The sequence below is a fragment of the Eptatretus burgeri genome, chromosome 13 (assembly GCF_056783735.1).
Source record: "Eptatretus burgeri isolate ZD-2024b chromosome 13, Ebu_testis_v1, whole genome shotgun sequence".
Classification (NCBI taxonomy): domain Eukaryota; kingdom Metazoa; phylum Chordata; class Myxini; order Myxiniformes; family Myxinidae; genus Eptatretus; species Eptatretus burgeri.
Window position 1 is genome coordinate 70,378,999 of NC_140973.1, and position 20,322 is coordinate 70,399,320.

The window sequence follows — 20,322 nt, forward strand, 5'->3', positions numbered from 1 at the left end:
ATCGTGTTATGGCCAGGGGTTCGGGGCTCGCCACGAGGAAAAGCACTAAAGTTTCTTCCGAACACCCGGTCCTGAGGCCGCCGACCACAGATAACTCCGCAGTCCAACGGGCTGTAGTTCTTACATTGCCATAGTTGCTTGACTTGGACTACCAGCCCCGCAGGGTTAGGCTTCTATGTTTCCGCGATACCTTTATATTGGCACGGCAACCAAACTAGAGGCCACGCCCTCGGTGCCACACCCGGTAATCTGCTGAGCAGAACATTTAGGTGCAGCACTGGCTAACAGAGCATATAAGGTGGGGTACAACTTCCCGTCTAACTATACTTGTACACTATGTCGAACCAATGAAGGAAAGGACAACCAAGACAGATTGGAAATAACAAGCAATCATTTAAAAACAAGTATTTACAGGCAAGAAGGCAAATGGCACGTAAGGGCAGATTTAACCACAACACATTCTTATGCAATCTTATTTACACAAAGGACACATGGTCATCATTCAAACAGGGGAGAAGAAAAAGACAAGAAGAAGAACTTGAGAAGAAAAGTATGGAGAAAAGAAAAGTAGGGTCTTTTCTTTTCTCCCTCACCTCACACAGTCCAACGGGACTGCGCCAGCCCAAACACACTAGATAATGGAGAAGATGGGCAGTGGAGTGGCTATGCGATGAGATGCACAGTCGCATCTCTGAAGTTCCCAGACCCAGTAGGTAAGTCCTTTTTGGCGTCCCAGATATGCCAGCTCAAAGCAATTCTGTTTCTGCCAGCCCCCCTCCCCCATCACACCGGGGAAATACAAACTCACCAATGGATGCCACCTGAACAATGCTTAAACAAGGGGCTAAGGACCGTCTACATAAAGACTAATGAAATAGCTAATCCTCGGGTCACCTACGTGTCGATGTTTGCTCTCTCCCTGGGGTAAATTTCCAAAACCGTAACAAGATGTTCAAAGTGAGTGAATGAGCAGGTAAAGATCAACCAGCCAGGAAGGATCAGATGGTCTGTTCCAAAATACATTTCAAGAACTTCCCCAACGCTCCCCCACCCCCACCCCAAAAGGTATGAGGCATGCATAGATCGACATGGAACATGCAGAGACAATGGTGCATAAAACCAGAAACATAAACCTTTTTAAAATGATATTTTTTCAATTCCCTCATAATTGCAATTTAGCAACAAATCACCCTGAAATTTCTTTGGCGGTAAAAAGAATGCGATGCGACAATTGCTTTTCCTTTCTTTTCCTGAACATTTCATCCTCACTCTCCAACCCACAAAACTTTTTTTTCTAATCTACAACGCATCGCTCTATACGTAGTTGTCCCAAACATTTCATCCATTTATTCATCTTGAGGTGAGAAACCTTGACGATTAACTGAATGCCCATCAAGAAAAGCAAATGATGCAAGTATATGTTACGGCAACATGTGAAGTACAGGATGATACATACCTGCAAAACCTATCATAGTTTCCTTCAATAAAGTATATTGTATCCTGGAAACAAGAAAAGCGTGCAGGGTGCCTTACTCAACCTGCTCTCCATCCCCACAGTCATCTCCAAAATTGGGGGAGTGGGGTGTATGTTCCATTTGAAACAACATGAAGACAAACCTGTCCAGTAGGTGCATTCACCAAGAAGGAAGGGCTGGTTACTTCCAGCGAATATAGGAGCTCCATTCCAACAAAAGAATAAACTTGCAAGTATACTGGCTGCAGGCATGGAGAGAAAAACAGGTGAAATAGATAACGACAGGATTATCATCATCTCATTAACATTCTTTCCGAGTTCATAAATGAGTGAAAGATAGATATGTAGAGAAAGACACTTGAACAAATGAATGAATATTGAAAAGGAATAAACACATATATATGACACTGACATGCAAATTTACCTTTTCACCATCAGGCAATGTCAACGTCACAAGTTTCAAGCTGGAGGAACAAGAATAAAAACGTTACACAACAAATGTATTGTTGATTTGTCAAAAAGACCAAATTTATCCAAGATCAAGGCCATAAATCTTCGACGACTGTACCTCACATTCTCCACCGAGTTGGATTCACTGTCAGAGAATAGATTGAAATCTTGCATGGGCATGTGAGGCCAGTACGACACCATGATCAGGCTGTAGGCATCCCAAACACTGAGAATGTTCTGAAAATGAAAAGAGAGCAAATATGCCCAAGAAAAGCCTTAGAATCAAAGGGGATATGGGGGAGTGCAGAAATTCCAGCTTCGCCAAATTTCAAAATGATCGACTGGCAAATGGCATACATATAGCATCGCTTTCCGTAAGGCTTCAATGATTCTCACGTGGTGGTCCAACAATGCATATCGTCAAGCAGGTATTTCAATGGCTAGGTAGAGATGGTTAGTCAATTCCATGGCACTTTGCATATTTTTACCTTCAAACAAAGAGAATTAACATAGCATCTGATACACCAAAACAAACGTCCTTCAGTTCTTCTCTTTTTTTCCCCCCTAATCCACCTGTCCTGGGTTTAAATCTCTGCCCAGCTATGAACTGTCATCCTAGTATTGCACATGCAGGGTGATTAATTGGTGTGTGTGCCGTCCCTCAACTGGACATTAAACACGGCATCCTGTCTGCCGGCATTAGTTGGTGCACATTAAAGATCCCACAGTGTCCTTCACAAAGAGTCGGCGAGCTATCACCAGCACCCGAAACAAGTTACAAATTCCTGTCCTAACGACTACTGGAAGGGCAATGGCAAACCAAGTAGACTACCACCCTTGCCAAGAAACTGCTTCGGCAGCACTGACACTCTGTAACAGAGTATGGTACATCAGAATCAGAAGTCATCTAGTCGAAAAAACAAAATTAAAAATTCACGAGCATTATATGCAACAGGAAGTGCAACAACCAATAAAGACAACACACGGCCGAGATGAAACGAGGACAGTGAAGGGCACAATATTTACGGAATTTCCCCAAGCTGCAATCTAACCAAGAAAACAAAGATGTACGGCTCAGCAACTCATGTATCAAAGAGAGGTAAAGGGTTTCATCACCAGCAAAGGTTCTCGCAAATTCAAAAAGACAGCATGAGACATTAAAAGTGTTAGAACCAGAGGGTAGCTGTCCAGGGAAGCAAACCCAGACAGATGTCGTCAAGTACATCGTGCAAGCCCACTTTAGAGCAAAGGACAACAAAGCAAGTGTTGCACAGGCACAAACTTCTTACACAAACCAAAAATAATAATAATAATAATAATAATAATAATAAGGTACAAGTACTTCCAAAAACTCCTCCATAATATAACCTATCATCAAACATTCATAAAAAGTACATTTCAAAGACGGATCATTTTGCATTCATCCATTGTTCTTGGTTTTTAATTGTTGCTATCAAGCGTGTGATCATTCATGACTCAAGAAAAAACGAAACCTGTGCTGGAAGTTTTGTTGCATTGTCAAATAAAATGTGGGGTCTTTAAGCCATTGTGACTCGACAAGAAATAAAAACAAAATGTTTTGTGAAACTGGTCTTGTGAAAGCCCATATTGGAACCATCGAATGACTTGATCTTACATGATCATCCAATAAGAAAAGCAGGTTGTCCAATGCTTGACACTTCTTCACTCCAACACCTAGAAATTAGATGAGAAGTAAATAACTTCCATATACATAACTTTTCAAACGTTTCACTCTCGTTCACAGCCAGAACAATAATTTCAGGACTCAGATTTTTAAAATTCCACAAACAGCTTTACAAAGACAAACGCAAGACAAAGTCAATGAGAACAACGAGAATTACTCACCCCCAAAAATGTCCTCTATTGATCGCTGCAATGAAACTTCGTGCGACGATGGATTCACTTTCCACTCCGACAGGATTGAACCTCCCGTGCCCTGTTGGCAGAACAAATAGGTTTTAACTTTCACCTTTTTCAAACTTATTCGCACCGTTTTCATGAAAGCAGAAAACCTCAAATCATGGTGAAATTTAGGCTCACAGCCTTGGGAGCAAGCTGGAGTATTAAAAACATTTTAGCAGGATGGAACATGGAAAACTGCACCACATATCCTGCTAATCCTCTCCTCTCTACCTAATTCTACAGCTACCACTGAATTACCCTGGATTCCAAGATCCACTGATTGAATATTTCCAAAACTGCTTACAAAACTGCAAAACAAAACCAAAACTAAAAAAAAAGTACAAGAACGGGATTATTTCCACTGTCACACAAGTCGTTCATTCCCTCTGCCACTGAAGGTGGATAGAGTTTATGTTTTCACCCCTGTTTGTCTGTCTGTGAGCAGGATATCTCAAAACGTTATGGACAGGTGCAGACAAAATTTGGTGGACAGGTTGGGTGTGTGTCAAGGACGAATCAATCCGATTTTGGTGAAGATCAGGATACCAGAAGTTTTTAAGTGATTCTTCACAATTGAGATATGGGTCAAAAATGATGTATAGCATAATATCTCAACAAGTTATGGACAAATTTGGACGAAACTTGAAGGATGAGTGGGTTAGGTGACAAGAACAAGCTGATTAGATTTTGGTAAACGTAAGGATGCAAATCCGACCTATCAGTGGGCTACAAAACGTAAACTGTTCAGCCTGGTGGAGGTATGTGCTCTCCCGGGTACCGTTCTTGTTAGACCCTGCGGTGACATAAGGAGCCATATCTTGGGTAAATCTCCTGCCACTCACCTTTGGATCAGAGACGGTGCCCGTGAACAAGGAATGCCGAAACATCACTTCCCCTTCTTTCCATGGCATTCAGACATTGACACACAGAAGAAACATCTTATCCATTGAGATTTTTAGAAGCTGTACCAGGTGTATGAGAGGTGGCTCCACCTCAACCCTTCATACCTCACCTCAAGCTCCATGTCCATTACTATCCCAAACCAGTCTTTTCTTCCAAGAATAACAAAGTTTGCAAACAGTTTACCACTACACAGGTTTGGTGTTGTCCAAAATTTTAATCACTCAACTGTGCAGTTCATCACAGTCTTTTGCCACCACCCTACTGCCCTCCCCCAAATACACCAATGATCACTTGAAACTAGCTAACCTCAGAAAGCTGCTGTTCTCAAAGTTTCGGGATAAAATGAATTATATGATGTACTCATATGGTCAATCAGTGAAATGAGCCAAATGAGTTTTTTTTTTAATCTTTGATCGAAGCAATATATGGGATCAACTGATTGGAACATGAGATGGCAAAATAATGCAAAACATCAAATTGCTGATCATCAGTAAATTGCTCGAGCAACAGCACAAGGACACAAAATTAAAAATTCAACAAAATACAAACCTACCACTAAGACCAGATACAACTCTCCATCCAAGTACATGGTGATAAAGTGATCATTTCTCACACTGTGCACTTCTCTTGTGGACACAAACTTCACTTGCATTTGATCTTCGCACTGGAACAGGCACAATCCATTGTCACCTTCTCAGCACAACATAACAAAAGGAGCATTTGTTGAGAAAATACAACTTTTACCTGTTTGCTCATCAATCGATCCCCTGTCAAGAGACCTGCAAAAGTGATTAAACACAGAGTTTTAATTGCACGATTCAATGCACAAAAAGTCAACATAACCAGACTTTCTGCATGCACGGACAAGTGCTCAGTTTGCTCCATCCATCCATCCATCCATCCATCCATCCATCCATTGGGACCATACTCTGTGCAGAGCGTTGGTGCTGCATAAGCAGTCTCCTTGGCTATTGGACACAATCCTGGACAGGTCGCCACTCCGACATAGGATACCAGCAACCTGGCACTCATTTTCGCCGACCTCGGAAGGATGACAGGCAGAGTGAACCCTACCTGGTATTAATTCAACAGCCAAATGGGATTTGAACTCAGGATCCTCGGATCCCAAGCCCACCTCCCTAATCATTAAGTAAACACCAAGCATGTTTGCTACATGCTCACCTCCAAATTACAAGATTCCAGTTCAAATAGGAATTGGATCAATTTGAGTTACCGCACTCATTACACCATTTCCTTTGCAAGTGATCTTGACAAGATAAATCGCAAAAAATTTCATTGGGTTGAAAAATAGGATAGACTCCAGATACAAACAAAATCTGCTACGTTTGGGTTCAGGTAACAATAATAAAAAAGTAAGTAAAATTACTGTGCTATGTCCCTAACGGCCTTCAGATTTTACCACTTCGATGTATGCATCACAATATCAACCATCAGTCATTATACAGCTCATATGAAATAAAATACGATGCGTAATTAAGAACAAAACCAAACCGACCAACCTTGCTGAAGTTTTGGCACATCCAAGTGAGAAACCCAACAGAAACTCGTCGGAGTGAGCAGGAAAATATTATACATTCCTGACCAAAGAAAATAGAAGCAACAGACAAGTTAAAAGTGCTGGTTTCAGCTTTACTTGAACCATTTGATAGTTTTCTCAGCCCGAGCAATAGGTGAGGATAAAAACCCAGCTCTTCTTACAAAAGACTGAAATATTGTGGTCAATGACTGCAGATCTCCATTCCTTCTTTCCCCATTGGAGAATGACGAGAAAAATATCAGGATTCATCAAACCAAAGCTACATCTGGAATTGACCAACTTAACTTATCAATACTTGCACTACGAATTTGAGCAAGGAAGAGTAGCCAATTTAATTCGCAAATCATTCACATTTCAAAACCGCAAATACCACTTGCAAGTATGGGATATTTTCACGAACACTCGCAAGAATCAAATTCGTAAACACCAAACAACATTCTCCAAGAAGGCAATGAGATATAAAATGCCAAATTCTGTAGAGCAATAAACAGTGGAAATGTAGCTATCCCCACACTGGTTTTTTTTAAAGAGGGGATATTGTAATCGGGTCTGTCTATCCGTCCGTCCGTCCGTCACGCTATTTCCTCCTAAATGGTTGTGCAGAAATTCACCAAACTTAGGAGTTACAACTACATGACAAAAACATACGAGAGCAGTATCATTATGGCCCTGCCCCCTGGGGCCCTGGAGCAACGTCAAAAAATGCAAATCCAGACTAATTTTAAAACATTTTTTGATGAAACTTTGCATATGCAATCAACATTGGGGGGGACGCATGAAATATGTAACAATTGTTTTGGATTTGACCCTCGGTTCATGTCCCAGCAGGTGGGGACAGAGGTCAAAACAAGATTATATTTTTTTTAACTCATAATTTGATAGTGTGATTACTGATGGAATTGTTTGCAATCTTTCAACTTTGCTTGAGGTGGGAAGCGTGGGGATTTGTGAAAGCATGCCGTACACTTTGCTCGAGTTGGAACTTGTGCTTGTAATGCTTTGTACTCGCAGCAAGCAATATATTAATCAAGATGAATGATGAATGTGCTTCACATTTAGCTTACCAGTAGCCACAGGGTCCGGCTCAATCACCAGTTCAACAAAGGCTTCGTCTCCATTTGAAGTTGATTTGGGCAGAAGTCTCTAAAATAGCAACAGTTCATGTTTTTATATCAATAGTAACACAGGCAGGTGAGCATGTATTTTAACAATACGTCTATAGAACATTTTTGCAATTTCTTTAATATCAACCAATCTTTTGTGGAAAACCTCCATATATGGTTATTGGGACTCGTTTGAATGCTTAGTGAAAGGGTGAAAGAAACATTCAAATAATAGCGCGTTGAGAATGGTCTCACACAGCATGGATAGGGCACAAGATTTGAAGAAAAAACACTTTGGTAATACGAGTTGTTGAACCACAACGTGTAATAAGATGCATCTGAGAACTGTGCAGCCATCATCTACATCATGGAATAACACATGAGATATTTTATATATACATATATATATATATATATATATATATATATATATATATATATATATATAAATATATGAACATAAAGCAGCCGACTGATCATGGTACTGGGCGTGTCAACACTGGAATCTCACATCGTAGAGGAAGATCCATTAGCCTGAGAGGAGCAAAAGCTCCTGCATGCAACTAATGATCGAACTCTGGTTTGGCACCAACATAACACAGCTTATACATCCAAGAACACTGAAGAATCCATCCTGTTTGGTGGCAGATATATTTTCATATGGGGCTGCCTGTCATGATTGTAAACTTGACCTTGTTACTGTACAGGATAACCTGACAGATAAAAGGTAAGGCAGCAACTTTTTGGATCGGGTTCCACATTTTGATAACCACCCACTTCTCACAAGACCTGTATTCATGGATAGCAATCCCAGATTCCACCATTCCATGCAGTTAATTTTTTTTGTAAGACTTCTTGCAAAACGATGCCAACACAAACAACATTGCTCTGGCCAGCAAGAGTTCCAATTTAAATCCAATCGAGTGTTTTTGAAACTTTCGAGTGTGAAGATTATTTTTTGATGGACCCTCTTGTGCAGACAATGGATAAAGGGTTTTTGGGGTTTTTTTTTTTTTAACCAGGTATGGCAACAACTCACTTTCAATTCTCTCTGGAGGTGTCTTCAGATGAGGAGGGTTGTAGCAGTCATTCATTCTTAAATACATTAACCTTTTTCGACATGGTATGTTATTATTGACTGGTCTTGAGCCCTAAATCACATGATGCGTTGCCATATTCACATGATCACGTGCTGTGTTGCCCATTATAAAATCGTGTTTTTGGTGCAAACCGGTGCCAGTGGAAACACTCATTTTTATGATTTTGAAATAAAGAAATAAATATAAACCCTCTGAATTGATCTCAGATCATTTGTTGAACCAGCATACTTGACGAAGGTGTGTTTTTTTTTTAATTCTTTTCAATTGATGAACGTTAAAGCTTGGCACAGGAGGAGGCCATTCGGCCCATCATTCCTGCACTACAACAACCCCAGAAACCATGACCAATCAACACACAAGCCACCGACAAATCCTGCCAATAGTACCAGCTACCGACAATGTTGCTATGATCCAGAAAGATACAGCAGGTGCGAAACTTTTTTCATGTGTATCCATCAGGTGGCATCGGGCAACATTTTTTAATGATCATGACCGGGTGGAACAAAACACCAGGTTTATCAAAGTCATTGTCTGAGGCACAAAGAACATCATCAGAAATGGTGCCATGGACTCGGGATTCTTTTTTGGATTTCTCTAACGTTTTAATCGGCCTTTGCAGAAATTTATTAACAGACCTCACCTAAAATAGGTTTGAAGCAGAACTCACTTGCACAGCTCTCTGAGGAGGTGGCAACCGTGATGTTGGACTGCAATAAAGCAGTCGGACGTTTTGGGGTTTTTTTTGGAATAGTTTTGATTTTATGATGCTGGGTTTATGTTAACAAGATAATGCTAATAATTTAGGAATACAATGTTTATTGGATTTAGTGGATGGACAGTGTATACTCTGAAATACAGATGATTTTACACTGCTGTACCAACCGTGATTGGCTGAAGTAACGGGTATGGCATCGTCCCGAGAAACCGTTTGATTTCATACGATTTGTGACCAAACTTTATGTCGCCGTGAAACTGAATAATTAAAGCATATTGTCTTTAATGTCTATCTTCTGTGAGATTATTTTCTTGTGCAGTATGTCATTTGGTGGTCCAATTACTATTTTATATTCAACTCGGGCATCATCCGATGATGTAAATATGCTGCATTTACTTGCAGACGGCACATCCTTGAATATTTTAATACAAGACTGAAATACAAAGTGAAGTTTTCATTTAATTGAAGAATTTTTTTTTTTTTTAACTTTTCACACATTTACACCCCACATGGCTTCTCCTCGGCTGTTGGTGAATCACAGCCATAATATTGCATGTCAACCCCTTCTGATATAATTAGTTATATCCCCAAGAGTGAGTATAGAATGTGTTACTTTCTTCCAGCAGGTCACGATTTTTATACAAACCTTCCTGACATATATATATATATATATATATATATATATATATATATATATATATATATATATATATATATATATATATATATTTTTTCTTTTTCTTTTTTTTTTTTCAGTAGTCAAGTGAAAACCCTTGGGAGATGTCACAACTGTACCTTTGTCAAAAGAATCTCTTTGGAAGAAACATCCCCAAAATGCAAGTTGCCTCCAACTCCAACCAGCAGGAAGTTACCCTCATGGAAACGTGCAGCCACATCCACACGAGAGTCTATCAAAGAAAAACAGGACAATTCCAAATATTTTCATTCATATTACGAGCACAGTGAACAAGTTGTGTTCACTCACATCAGGATGCCTGAGATTTATAATCAAGTGGACAAATGCACACCTGGATTCCTCTTACATTACTCCAATATGCTAACAAGTATTTCATTTTCTTCTACTCTATTCAAGTATATATATATATATATATATATATATATATATATATATATATATATATATATATATATATATATATATATATATATATATATATATAATTGCACTGTATGTATTATTTTCCTCACACTTTATGAAAAGAAAGCGGGGGCAATATTGTCAGAGACTGTCTGTCCATCACGCTATCTCCACCGAACTAAACGGTTGGGCAGAAATTCAACAAACTTGGTAGTTATGGTCACCACGTGGCATGAAGGTATGCCTGGTGTTGGCTTAATGGTTAGAGTGGTGGGCTTGGGATCCAAGGGTCTTGAGTTCAAATCCTGCTCGACTGTTGAATTAATACCAGGTGGGTTTAGGCCATGGGCCAGATATGGTCCACGTGCACCCCCCCCCCCCCCCACGACAACCCTTCGACTCCATATTTTTCTGAAGCCTTAGGGTCCCCTGAGCATGAATTCAACTGGTAACAGTGGATAAACTGGGACTCACTATCCATTTTCCAACCATATCTGACGGTACCCTCAAAATGTCAACTTTTCCTCAGTTTCGCACATAAAAAATCCCCTGACTGATAAGACCTCTGCAGTTGCCCAATAAGCATTAATATTAACAAATTATATATCAAATGAAAGATTATCACAGGCAGATTTTCAAAATAGAGTCATCGGTCAAATTTAATAGCGTTATGTTTGTCCCAAGAAGTGATGAAGAGGAGTACCTCGCCTTTCCTTTTGACAACTCAGATATCTGAAATAATAACGTATATTCATGCTCATTTTACCTGATACAAACAAATAAATATTTCCATGATATCACAAATTTTACTACCTTTCTATTGATACCAAAATTATCCCACACCAACGAAAGATGTACCAGGTATTATGTCTTAAACATAAGTACATCACTGTTGCAACACCCAACATGTAGTCACCAGTAAGACGCAAGACTGAGAAAATATTCCTTACTTCACATAAATAATATAAATTATAAGTTTTTTGAAGAAAAACAATTGAAACTTATTATGTCAAGTCCACAAAATGTCATTGTGCATGGATTACGCATAATATTCATTATCGCTATCGTCATCACTCTCCAATGCCTGCTCTATATCATCAAATGCATCCATATCTGAATCCTCATCAGAGTCAGTATCGTCAGGTGTAACTTCAGCAATGTCAGCCAGTTGCTGTGGGAGGACATCTTAATACCATAGAGGATCAAGGTTACCATCCTTTTCCTCCCAACCATGTCCCTGACCGGCCTTCGGAATCTGTGGTTGTGGAATATGCGCGGTCTTCCAAATCCGTACTTGGTGGTTTACTCTCCGAATGTGCTGGGTGAGAGCTCGCTTACAAGGTGGTAAGTTAGCCACATCCACATTCCAGTCATTAACCATCCCATAACAGAGTACAAAAACTGTACAAGAATGCTTGCGTGCTGCTGAAGAGGCCACCAGAGAAGTTGGACAGCCTTATGTCATGACTACATTTGACTTGGGAGTTTGCATGAAGGCCTACCCATTAGTGTGGAACTCACCAGACAAGTATGAGAGCCACATAATTCTAATTGGCACATTCCACCTCGTATGCGCTTATATGAAGATGATTGCCAAAAGGATGGCTGGGTCTGGGTTAGCAGATGGTCTCCTAGAAGCAGGACTAATCAGTGGAGGATCTTTGGGTGTTGTGATGTCCGGGAAGCACTACGACAGAGCCCTACATTGTCACAAGATTATGTTGGAATGTCTTGAAAGATTGCTCATAGAGGAATACCTCAAAGATAAAAGCACTGATGATCTGTTCTCGTCTTTCTCTGATGAATCATCAGATAAGCAACGTGCCCTAGTAGATTCCTGCAGCCAAGATACTTTGAATGCTGTCTTGATGGACAATTCCATTGTCCAATTCATAGAGCAGTACGCAGAATTCAAAAAAGGAGTCGCAAATGGACGTTTGGGGAAGACTGCCCAGCTGTGGTTGTCATACATGGACCATGTCTGTTTAATTCTATCACACCTTGAAGCCGTAAAGACGAACAACTTTATTTTGTCTGCTGCATCCATCATTCGCATGACGTCTCTCTTCTTCAGTTCCGGTGGACAGAACTATGCAAGGTATCTGACATATTTCTCTGTGTTCATAGCTAATATAGACAACTCACACCCAGGAGCAGTATCACTGATCAAGAGAGGAGCTATCAGTGTCGCAAGCTCCTTTATCCCTGGCAATCGTTGTGCAGTGGATAAAACCATGGAGTAGACCTTCATGAGGCATGCTATGTCACATGGTGGTGCTGGAACCAGTGCAGCAGGTACATCTGGACGACTCACCAACTACCAGGCCAACCAGAGATGGGTTAGGACAACACATGGAAGGTCTCTTTATGTTGATGCTGCACTTGGAATGGCTCACATGTTGGACAGTGGAGAGGGAACAAAGCATCGTGATACACGTCCGACAGAGGTCACAAAAGGAGAGAAGGTGGTGAAAAGGGCCAAAGATGCCATAGGAAGTTTTCTTCATTCTTTCAATATAGAGACAAATGATCAATTGTTGATACTCTCATCAGGAAGTGCTGCATCTGATGCTGTTTCAGACGATGTTCTAAAGGCTGAAGCTGTTGGTGAAAAAGCATGGAATTAATTTATTGAAGCTCGTCTGAAGAATAGTAAAGATTTCTTTGAGCCTGTGAAGAGACTGAACCTCAAAACTTTGAGTGACATGAACAAGGATGAAGAAGTATCAAAGATGAAGACAACCAAGAATAAGGTCATACAGTGCAAGCAACAGGGTAATGTAGCCTTTCAACTCTTTGTAAAGTCACAAAACCAGGGCTTACAAGTCGATATGAAAGAACTGTTGACATATCCATTAACTCCCGTACCATACAGCATCGCTACAGCTGATGGATATCTTGCTAAGACTGACAAAGCAAAGGCATTTCAAAACCTGATCAAGGATTGTCATGATTCTAATGTACCACCAACCAATGAAACATCGACTCTGGATGATGGCAATGCTTGCTTCTATTACCTGAAAGAAAAACCAAGTAATTTTAGTCAGATCTCTTACAAAGTGTTTGACATCATTGGAAAAACAGGAGATGTGGTATTTAGCACTGATCAATATTTGCCTGATTCAGTGAAGTCGATGGAGAGGCGACGTCGGGGCTGTGGAGAAAAGCGTTTACTTACAGGTGAAGCCACGAAGAGACCACCTGATTGGAAATTGTTCCTGTCAAATGATGAGAACGAGATACAGCTCATCAAACTTCTGCTTAGGCTCTGGAGTGGTGATAACTTTACATCAAGGTTGCATGGAAGGCGAGTGATGTTTGTATGTGAGGGCATCGCATATTTGCTCACATCTGCTGATGGCCAAACAACAATTAGAGAGGAGCGACCACTGCTGAAATCAACCCAGAAAGAAACTGACTCGCGTATGATATTGTATATTCAGTATGCTAGACTCAGAAACTATCAATTTGTCCGAGTGAAAAGTCCAGACTCAGATGTATTTTTCATCCTATTACACCTTGGTTCTTCAAACCCGGGGGCGCGACCCCAAGTGGGGTCGCCGAGCAAATTTCATAGGGTCGCGAGCGTCCGCTTGCAGCGAAAAAAAAGTCTATTTTCGATCGGTGTTCGCTTTTACGGGATGTAATATAAACGGTTCATTCAAAGTATGGGAACCGGCGCAACATGACGCTTGGAATGGGATCCAGCCGATGCTCGGGCTCGCTGAAGGGCGGTTCATTTTGGAGGGAAATTAGTGGTTTGATCCACGGCCTCTCAGACTCAGACTCTGACTCTATCTTTAACGTCCATTCACGTCTCCACGTATTAGTCAGGAGGCCCAATGCAGAATAGTGTACGACCCTGCTGATTCCGTGTTAGAATAGTGCAACAGGTGTAAATTGACTGTCCAGACACACAGAAACGTGAATCAACTTGTTGCCAACTCTGGATATGGATAGTATGGCCGCCATGACAGTTTACAAAATGGTCGCCATTAAATACACTTTTCGTCATATTTCAGCCGCAAATTGACATGAAATTACAAAATTAGGGTCTATTTCCATGTTTTTGAGCATGCCTGAGCTGATGGGAGTATAGAAAAAAAACATTGCTCCATCCATTTTCTAAAAATAATATGACTTGTTTTTCACTATATTATTTTTAAAGAAATGTTCAGGCTCGAATTAGAATGTCTGATTATACAAACCACAATCAATGAATTTTACAACTTTGCTATAAAATGAACCTAAACTACATAAGTGTGTTTTTCTGTTACCCAGGACTAACTGAAAAATGAAAGCCGCAAGATTTCTCACAAGGGGTTCAAGGGATCGAGAAGAAGAAGAGCATGTAGACTGGAATAAATGCTTTATTTGCCAGGACAGTTCAAAAACTAGCAAGTCAACGCCACTTCGAAAGACTACAATCGTTGGGGTGAAAACTGTAGCTGAATGTTGCAAAGAAAGAGAGAAATATAATGACGCTAAATATGTTGACTCATTCTCAAGAATCCGAAAATATTCTGTACCGGAGCACGTCGAAAAGATTCAATGGCACAAATTCTGCTATAGTGACTTTACTCACGCACAAAAAATAGACAGATTGAAGTCAAGGATTCAGTCACAATCTGTGACTTACGCAGAAGAGATACCCACAACATCAGGTTCCTCAGAGAAATACCATGTCCCAAAGTCACTAAGATCCGCGCACAGCGCTATGGATTGGTCAAAATGCGCTTTCTGCCAGACTGACATTCCTGGAAAAGCTGGTGTCCTGACAAATGTTGAATTTGATCACACATCATCCAGGATGCTTAGTTTGGCCCAATTTGACCCCACCATGCGTCACAGGTTTGCAGGTGTTTCAGACTTGATGGCAGCTGAAGGTAAATATCACCTCAAGTGTTATGTTTCTTTTCGCAGAAAGTATAAAAAGGAGAGTGGAGAGAAAAACCAGTCTCCTGAAAGCATCTGTTTCAGAAATGTGATGAACCAGCTTGAGAAAGAGCTGCAGAAGGGACATGTGTTTAGCCTGAAAAACATCTGGGAACACGACAGCATGCTGTTATTGAATGATTTTGGAATTGAGGCTGGAGCCTACAAAAGCTACAATTTCAAGCAGAAAGTGGAGGTTCACTTTGGTAGTGACAAGGTGACATTCGTGCAGCCATTGGATGTCACAAAACCCCTCATAGTTGCGTCCTCAACTGTGACAAAGTTTGCCATGAGAACCGCCGTGAATGATTTATCTGAAGAAGGTGAAAGTTCTGAAGAAGATGAATTGGCCCAGTGCAGTCTGCCTCATCATGAGAACGAAATCCTTAGCTGGATCTTCAGAGTGGGCATAAAGATTTACAGTGACGTAAAACACTCTCCAGGGCATAGCATTATAGGTGGACTGAACACAGAAAATGCAGAGCGAATTGTACCTGAAACCCTGTACATGCTTGTAAAGCTTCTTTGTGGTGGTGACAGCACTGACAAGATGGACAATGAAGAAGCGGATGAGACAGATACCAAGAACAAAGTTCTGAGCATCTGCCAAGACATTATTCATGTGGCTTCAGGACACTGATGTCCTCATTCTCCTTGTTGCCTATCAGCCGCATCTCAGTCCCTTTCTCTGGATGAATGCAGGGACACCCAAAAAGCAACACTACATTCCCATTGACTCCATCAATATCGCAGATTCGCAGAGGGAGTCACTTCTGGCATTTCATGCAGTGACAGGTTCAGACAGCACAAGCCAGTTTGCTGGAATTGCGAAGCGCTCTGCATGGGCTGTCTTTCAAAACAACTCCCACCTGTTGAATAACCTAGGCAAAGAGGAAATTCCTGATGAGAGTGTGATTGCAGATGCTGAGTCATTTGTCTGCAGGCTTTATGACCCTCATGGCCAAGATAACTCAATTCAGCGAGTAAGATGTGATCTGTTTCTCAGTCTGACCAAAGCTATTGAGAATCTGCCTCCAACTCGCGATGCTCTGATTCTACACATCAAGCGAGCGCACTAACAGACTTTTGTGTGGAGAAGAGCCTTGGAATCTGAACCACATCTACCTGCACCTGAGAACTGTGGGTGGGAACAGGTCGTCAAAGATGGCAACGAGACATTTCAGCCGCGACTCATGACTGCACAGCCTATTACTGCTTACTGTGTAGAACTGACGACATGCAAATGCCGTGGGTCATGCTCAACTCGACGGTGCAAATGTACACGGAATGGACTGCCTTGCACGAAAGCATGTGGATGCAAAGCCCTTTGTAGGAACCCGTTCACTGAACAAGCCGATCAATAGCTCTGAAAATTGTACTTGGGTGTTCTCACAACACTTTTCTCTTCTGCAAAGCAACGTAATTTTGTGTTAGAAAGAATCTGACAGCTGTTGAAATAACCTTTGACTGACTGTAAACCCATCTCCATCAATAGTGCTAAACATTTTCTTTTTCACATTTGTTGCTCGTATGTGCATTTTCAATTTCGTCTTTAAGTTGTCAATTATGTGAAAAGTTGTGATCCAGTACAAAAATAAAGCACAAAATAGTGTTCCTCGTGTCAGATTACATAGTATTTCACAATCATGACAAATTTCTGGCTAGTACAATTTGCAGTAAGAAAAAGACTAAATCTGATGGCGGCCATTTTGATTACTGTCATGGCGGCCATAATATTCAGATGCAGACTTGGCAACAAGTGGAACTAGACTTGGTCATGCCTAGACTCTTCAAAAACACCAGTTGCACCATTCTAACATGAAATCAGCAGCGAACCTATTTTCTAGGCTAGCTACAGATTTTGGCTTCTAGACTATATGATTCGAGATCTTATTTGTGATGGCAGCACCGGCCACCAGCAAATCTCGAGAACGTTCTTACCAGGATACATTTCTGGACCTTGGATTTTACTACGTGGTGGATAAAAGTGGGGAACAGAGGCCTCGGTGTGTGATTTGTTTCGAAGTGCTTTCTACGGAGTCGATGAAACAAAATAAGTTGCAGAGGCATTTGACTACAAAACATGCGCCTTATCAGGATAAGGAGAGAGCGTTCTTTGAGAGGAAACTTCTTGCACTCAAGAATACAGAGAGGGTTCATGCAATCAGACCAATTCTCGGGCATTAGAGGCCTCGTATCGAGTGTCGCTCCATGTTGCCAAGACTAAAAAGCCTCACTCCATTGTGGAAGAACTCGTGCTGCCATGTGCAAAGGACATGGTATCTCTGATGGTTGGGGAGGAAGTGGCGAAGAAACTGGCAGTTATACCCCTCTCTGACAACACCATCCAACGCAGAATTGAAGATATGAGTCTGGACGAAACGGCTCAGGTCGTACAGAAGATCAAGGAATCGCCGTGGCACGCCATACAGTTGGACGAGTCCACTGATATCGCATCGTAGGCGCAACTCATCGTCTGGGTCCGCTTCATCAAGGCTGATAACTTTGTCGATGAGCCTCTGCTCATCAAACCATTGGAGGCCACCACCAAAGGCAAGGACATTTTTGGGAGAGTAGAGCAGTTTTATCGTGACCATGATCTGGACTTCGGAAAGTTGCTCGGTTCTACAACAGACGGCGCGCCAGCAATGTTAGGAGTGCGTTCTGGATTCAAGGCTAAATTGCTTGAGGTGGCTCCTCAGACCTCCATGGTACACTGCATGATTCACCGAGAAGCGCTCGCCTCTCGTACTTTGCCAGAAACCTTGCAGAGCGTGCTCTCAGAAGTCGTAAAAATGGTGAATCACATCAAATCGAGCGCCCTCAACACTAGGTTATTCAGACTATTCTGCCAGGAGATGGACGCCGACCATAAGAATTTACTCTTCTACACTCAAGTCAGATGGGTATCTCAAGGAGTTCCTACGCACAAAAGGGAAAACGGCATGGGTAGCGTTGTTGAGTCGGACTCTTGGCTGTCAGAACTGTGCTATCTCGTTGACATCTTTGAACGTCTCAATGTCCTCAACCGCTCCCTCCAAGGCAAAGACGCCAACCTCATGATTTTTCACGACAAAATGAGCGGCTTTCTGGCGACTCTAAAATTACTGGCAGAAAAGGCAGCTGTGAAGCGCTTCAGCCTTTTCCCCCGTCTGGTGGAGCATCTAACGACCTGCCAGTACGATGATACTGAGCTCGACAGTCTTTCTGGGGAGATAGCACGTCACCTTCGGTTGCTCATTGAACAGTTCGAGCACTATTTCCCTGAGCTGGATGTGCAGTCCTTTTCTGTGGTTCGGGACCCTTTCACGGCTCCACTGGACTCGATTTCTGATGAAGGTGATACAGCACAGGAAGAGCTTGTACATCTCCAGCAGGATTCAGGAGCGCAGGCTCTTGCGCGGACGAATTTGTTGTCGACATTCTGGTGCAAAATGCTGCCATCGTACCCAACCCTGTCATGGCGCGCCATTAAGGTTCTCATGCCATATCCTTCATCATACTTTTGTGAGCAGTCGTTCTCCACCATGGTGGTGATTAAAACAAAGTACAGAAATCGCCAAGAAATGGATCATGATATGATCCACGAATAGAGAAGTTGGTTTAAGAAAAACAGGCTCATCCTTCTCACTGATATATCTAAATGTCATTCGGACTAAACTTCTGAAACATTCAACTGCACTATTTGGATACTGTCGGCTATTCTCCGTTTACTCGTCTATGAAAACATGACGATGGTGAATAAAGTAAACAGTAAATGTTCTTGTGTCATATGAAATCTTATCTTGTATATTATGAATTGGGTTTTGAATCTTTTGGGTCGCGCGATGTGGAGAGGTTCTGAAATTGGGTTGCCACTAAAAAAAAGTTTGAAAACCACTGTATTACACTATGCTACCTCTGTTCATGGTACAACTGTCCTGTTTGACACAGGCAAAGGCAACAAGCAGAGGATGGTAAATGTCAGTGAACTAGCTACAGATTTTGGCCAGGAAAAGTGCACAGCTCTCATGGCACTCCATGCTTATAGTGGCTGTGACACCACTAGTGCCTTCCGAGGAATTTGCAAACTTAAACCTGTGAAAACTCTTCTGCGCTTTCCAAAATATATCTCTACTCTGGAGAAACTGGGTGATGCTTGGGATATTCCTGATGAGCTCATTGATGAGCTGGACAGCTTCACGTGTGCCATGTTCGGTAGAGCGTCAAAGGTGTCAAAAGTTGATGATCAGCGACTCATTCGTATAAACGAGCTCTGTGCCAGGCAAAGTCGTCTTGTGCCTTCAGGGAATGTGGATATGGCTAACTTACCACCTTGTAAGCGAGCTCTTACTCAGCACATTCGGAGAGTAAACCACCAAGTATGGATTTGGAAGACCGCACATATTCCACAACCACAAATTCCGAAGGCCAGTCAGGGACATGGTTGGGAGGAAAAGGATGGTAACCTTGATCCTCTGTGGTATGAAGGAGATGTCCTCCCACGGCAACTGGCTGACATTGCTGAAGTCACACTTGACGACACTGACTCTGATGAGGATTCAGATATGGATGCATTTGATAATTAATATTATGCGTAATCCATGCACAATGACATTTTGTGGACATGACATAATAAGTTTCAATTGTTTTTCTTAAATAAACTTATAATTTATATTCTTTATGTGAAGTAAGGCATATTTTCTCAGTCTTACATCTTACTGGTGACTTCATGCTGGGTGTTGCAACAGTAACGTACTTATGTTTAAGATGTAATACCTGGTACATATTTAGTTGGTGTGGGACAATTTTGGTATCAATAGAAAGGTAGTAAAATTTGTGATATCATAGAAATATTTGTTTGTTTGTATCAGGTAAAATGAGCATGAATATACGTTATAATTTCAGATATCTGAGTTGTCCAAAGGAAAGGCGAGGTACTCCTCTTCATCACCTCTTGGGACAAACATAATGCCATTAAATTTGACAGATGACTCTATTTTGAAAATCTGCATGTCATCATCTTTCATTTGATATATAATTTGTCAATATTAATGCTTATTGGGCAACTGCAGAGATCTTA

The 20,322-nt window shown here is 41.4% G+C and overlaps 2 protein-coding genes across 3 annotated transcripts in view; one reads left to right on the forward strand and one right to left on the reverse strand.

Moving 5' to 3' along the window:
- KNTC1 (kinetochore associated 1) overlaps nucleotides 1-20,322 on the reverse strand; it is a 185,212-nt gene that overhangs the window by 155,089 nt on the left and 9,801 nt on the right. For both annotated transcript variants that reach the window (XM_085852909.1, XM_085852910.1), the window contains exons 4-14: nucleotides 10,022-10,134; nucleotides 7,373-7,451; nucleotides 6,271-6,348; nucleotides 5,495-5,529; nucleotides 5,304-5,414; nucleotides 3,791-3,881; nucleotides 3,561-3,619; nucleotides 2,043-2,161; nucleotides 1,899-1,938; nucleotides 1,618-1,716; nucleotides 1,457-1,500 (exon numbers count right to left, since the gene is read on the reverse strand). In XM_085852909.1, the coding sequence (XP_085709035.1) occupies nucleotides 1,457-1,500; nucleotides 1,618-1,716; nucleotides 1,899-1,938; nucleotides 2,043-2,161; nucleotides 3,561-3,619; nucleotides 3,791-3,881; nucleotides 5,304-5,414; nucleotides 5,495-5,529; nucleotides 6,271-6,348; nucleotides 7,373-7,451; nucleotides 10,022-10,134 (868 nt within the window). The remainder of the gene's footprint in view (nucleotides 1-1,456; nucleotides 1,501-1,617; nucleotides 1,717-1,898; nucleotides 1,939-2,042; nucleotides 2,162-3,560; nucleotides 3,620-3,790; nucleotides 3,882-5,303; nucleotides 5,415-5,494; nucleotides 5,530-6,270; nucleotides 6,349-7,372; nucleotides 7,452-10,021; nucleotides 10,135-20,322) is intronic.
- Nucleotides 12,985-19,828, forward strand: LOC147014729 (uncharacterized). Its single transcript, XM_085851449.1, has 2 exons — nucleotides 12,985-13,835; nucleotides 19,143-19,828. The coding sequence occupies exons 1-2, from the start codon at nucleotides 13,031-13,033 to the stop codon at nucleotides 19,826-19,828; spliced, it is 1,491 nt and encodes a 496-aa protein (XP_085707575.1). The 5' UTR covers nucleotides 12,985-13,030.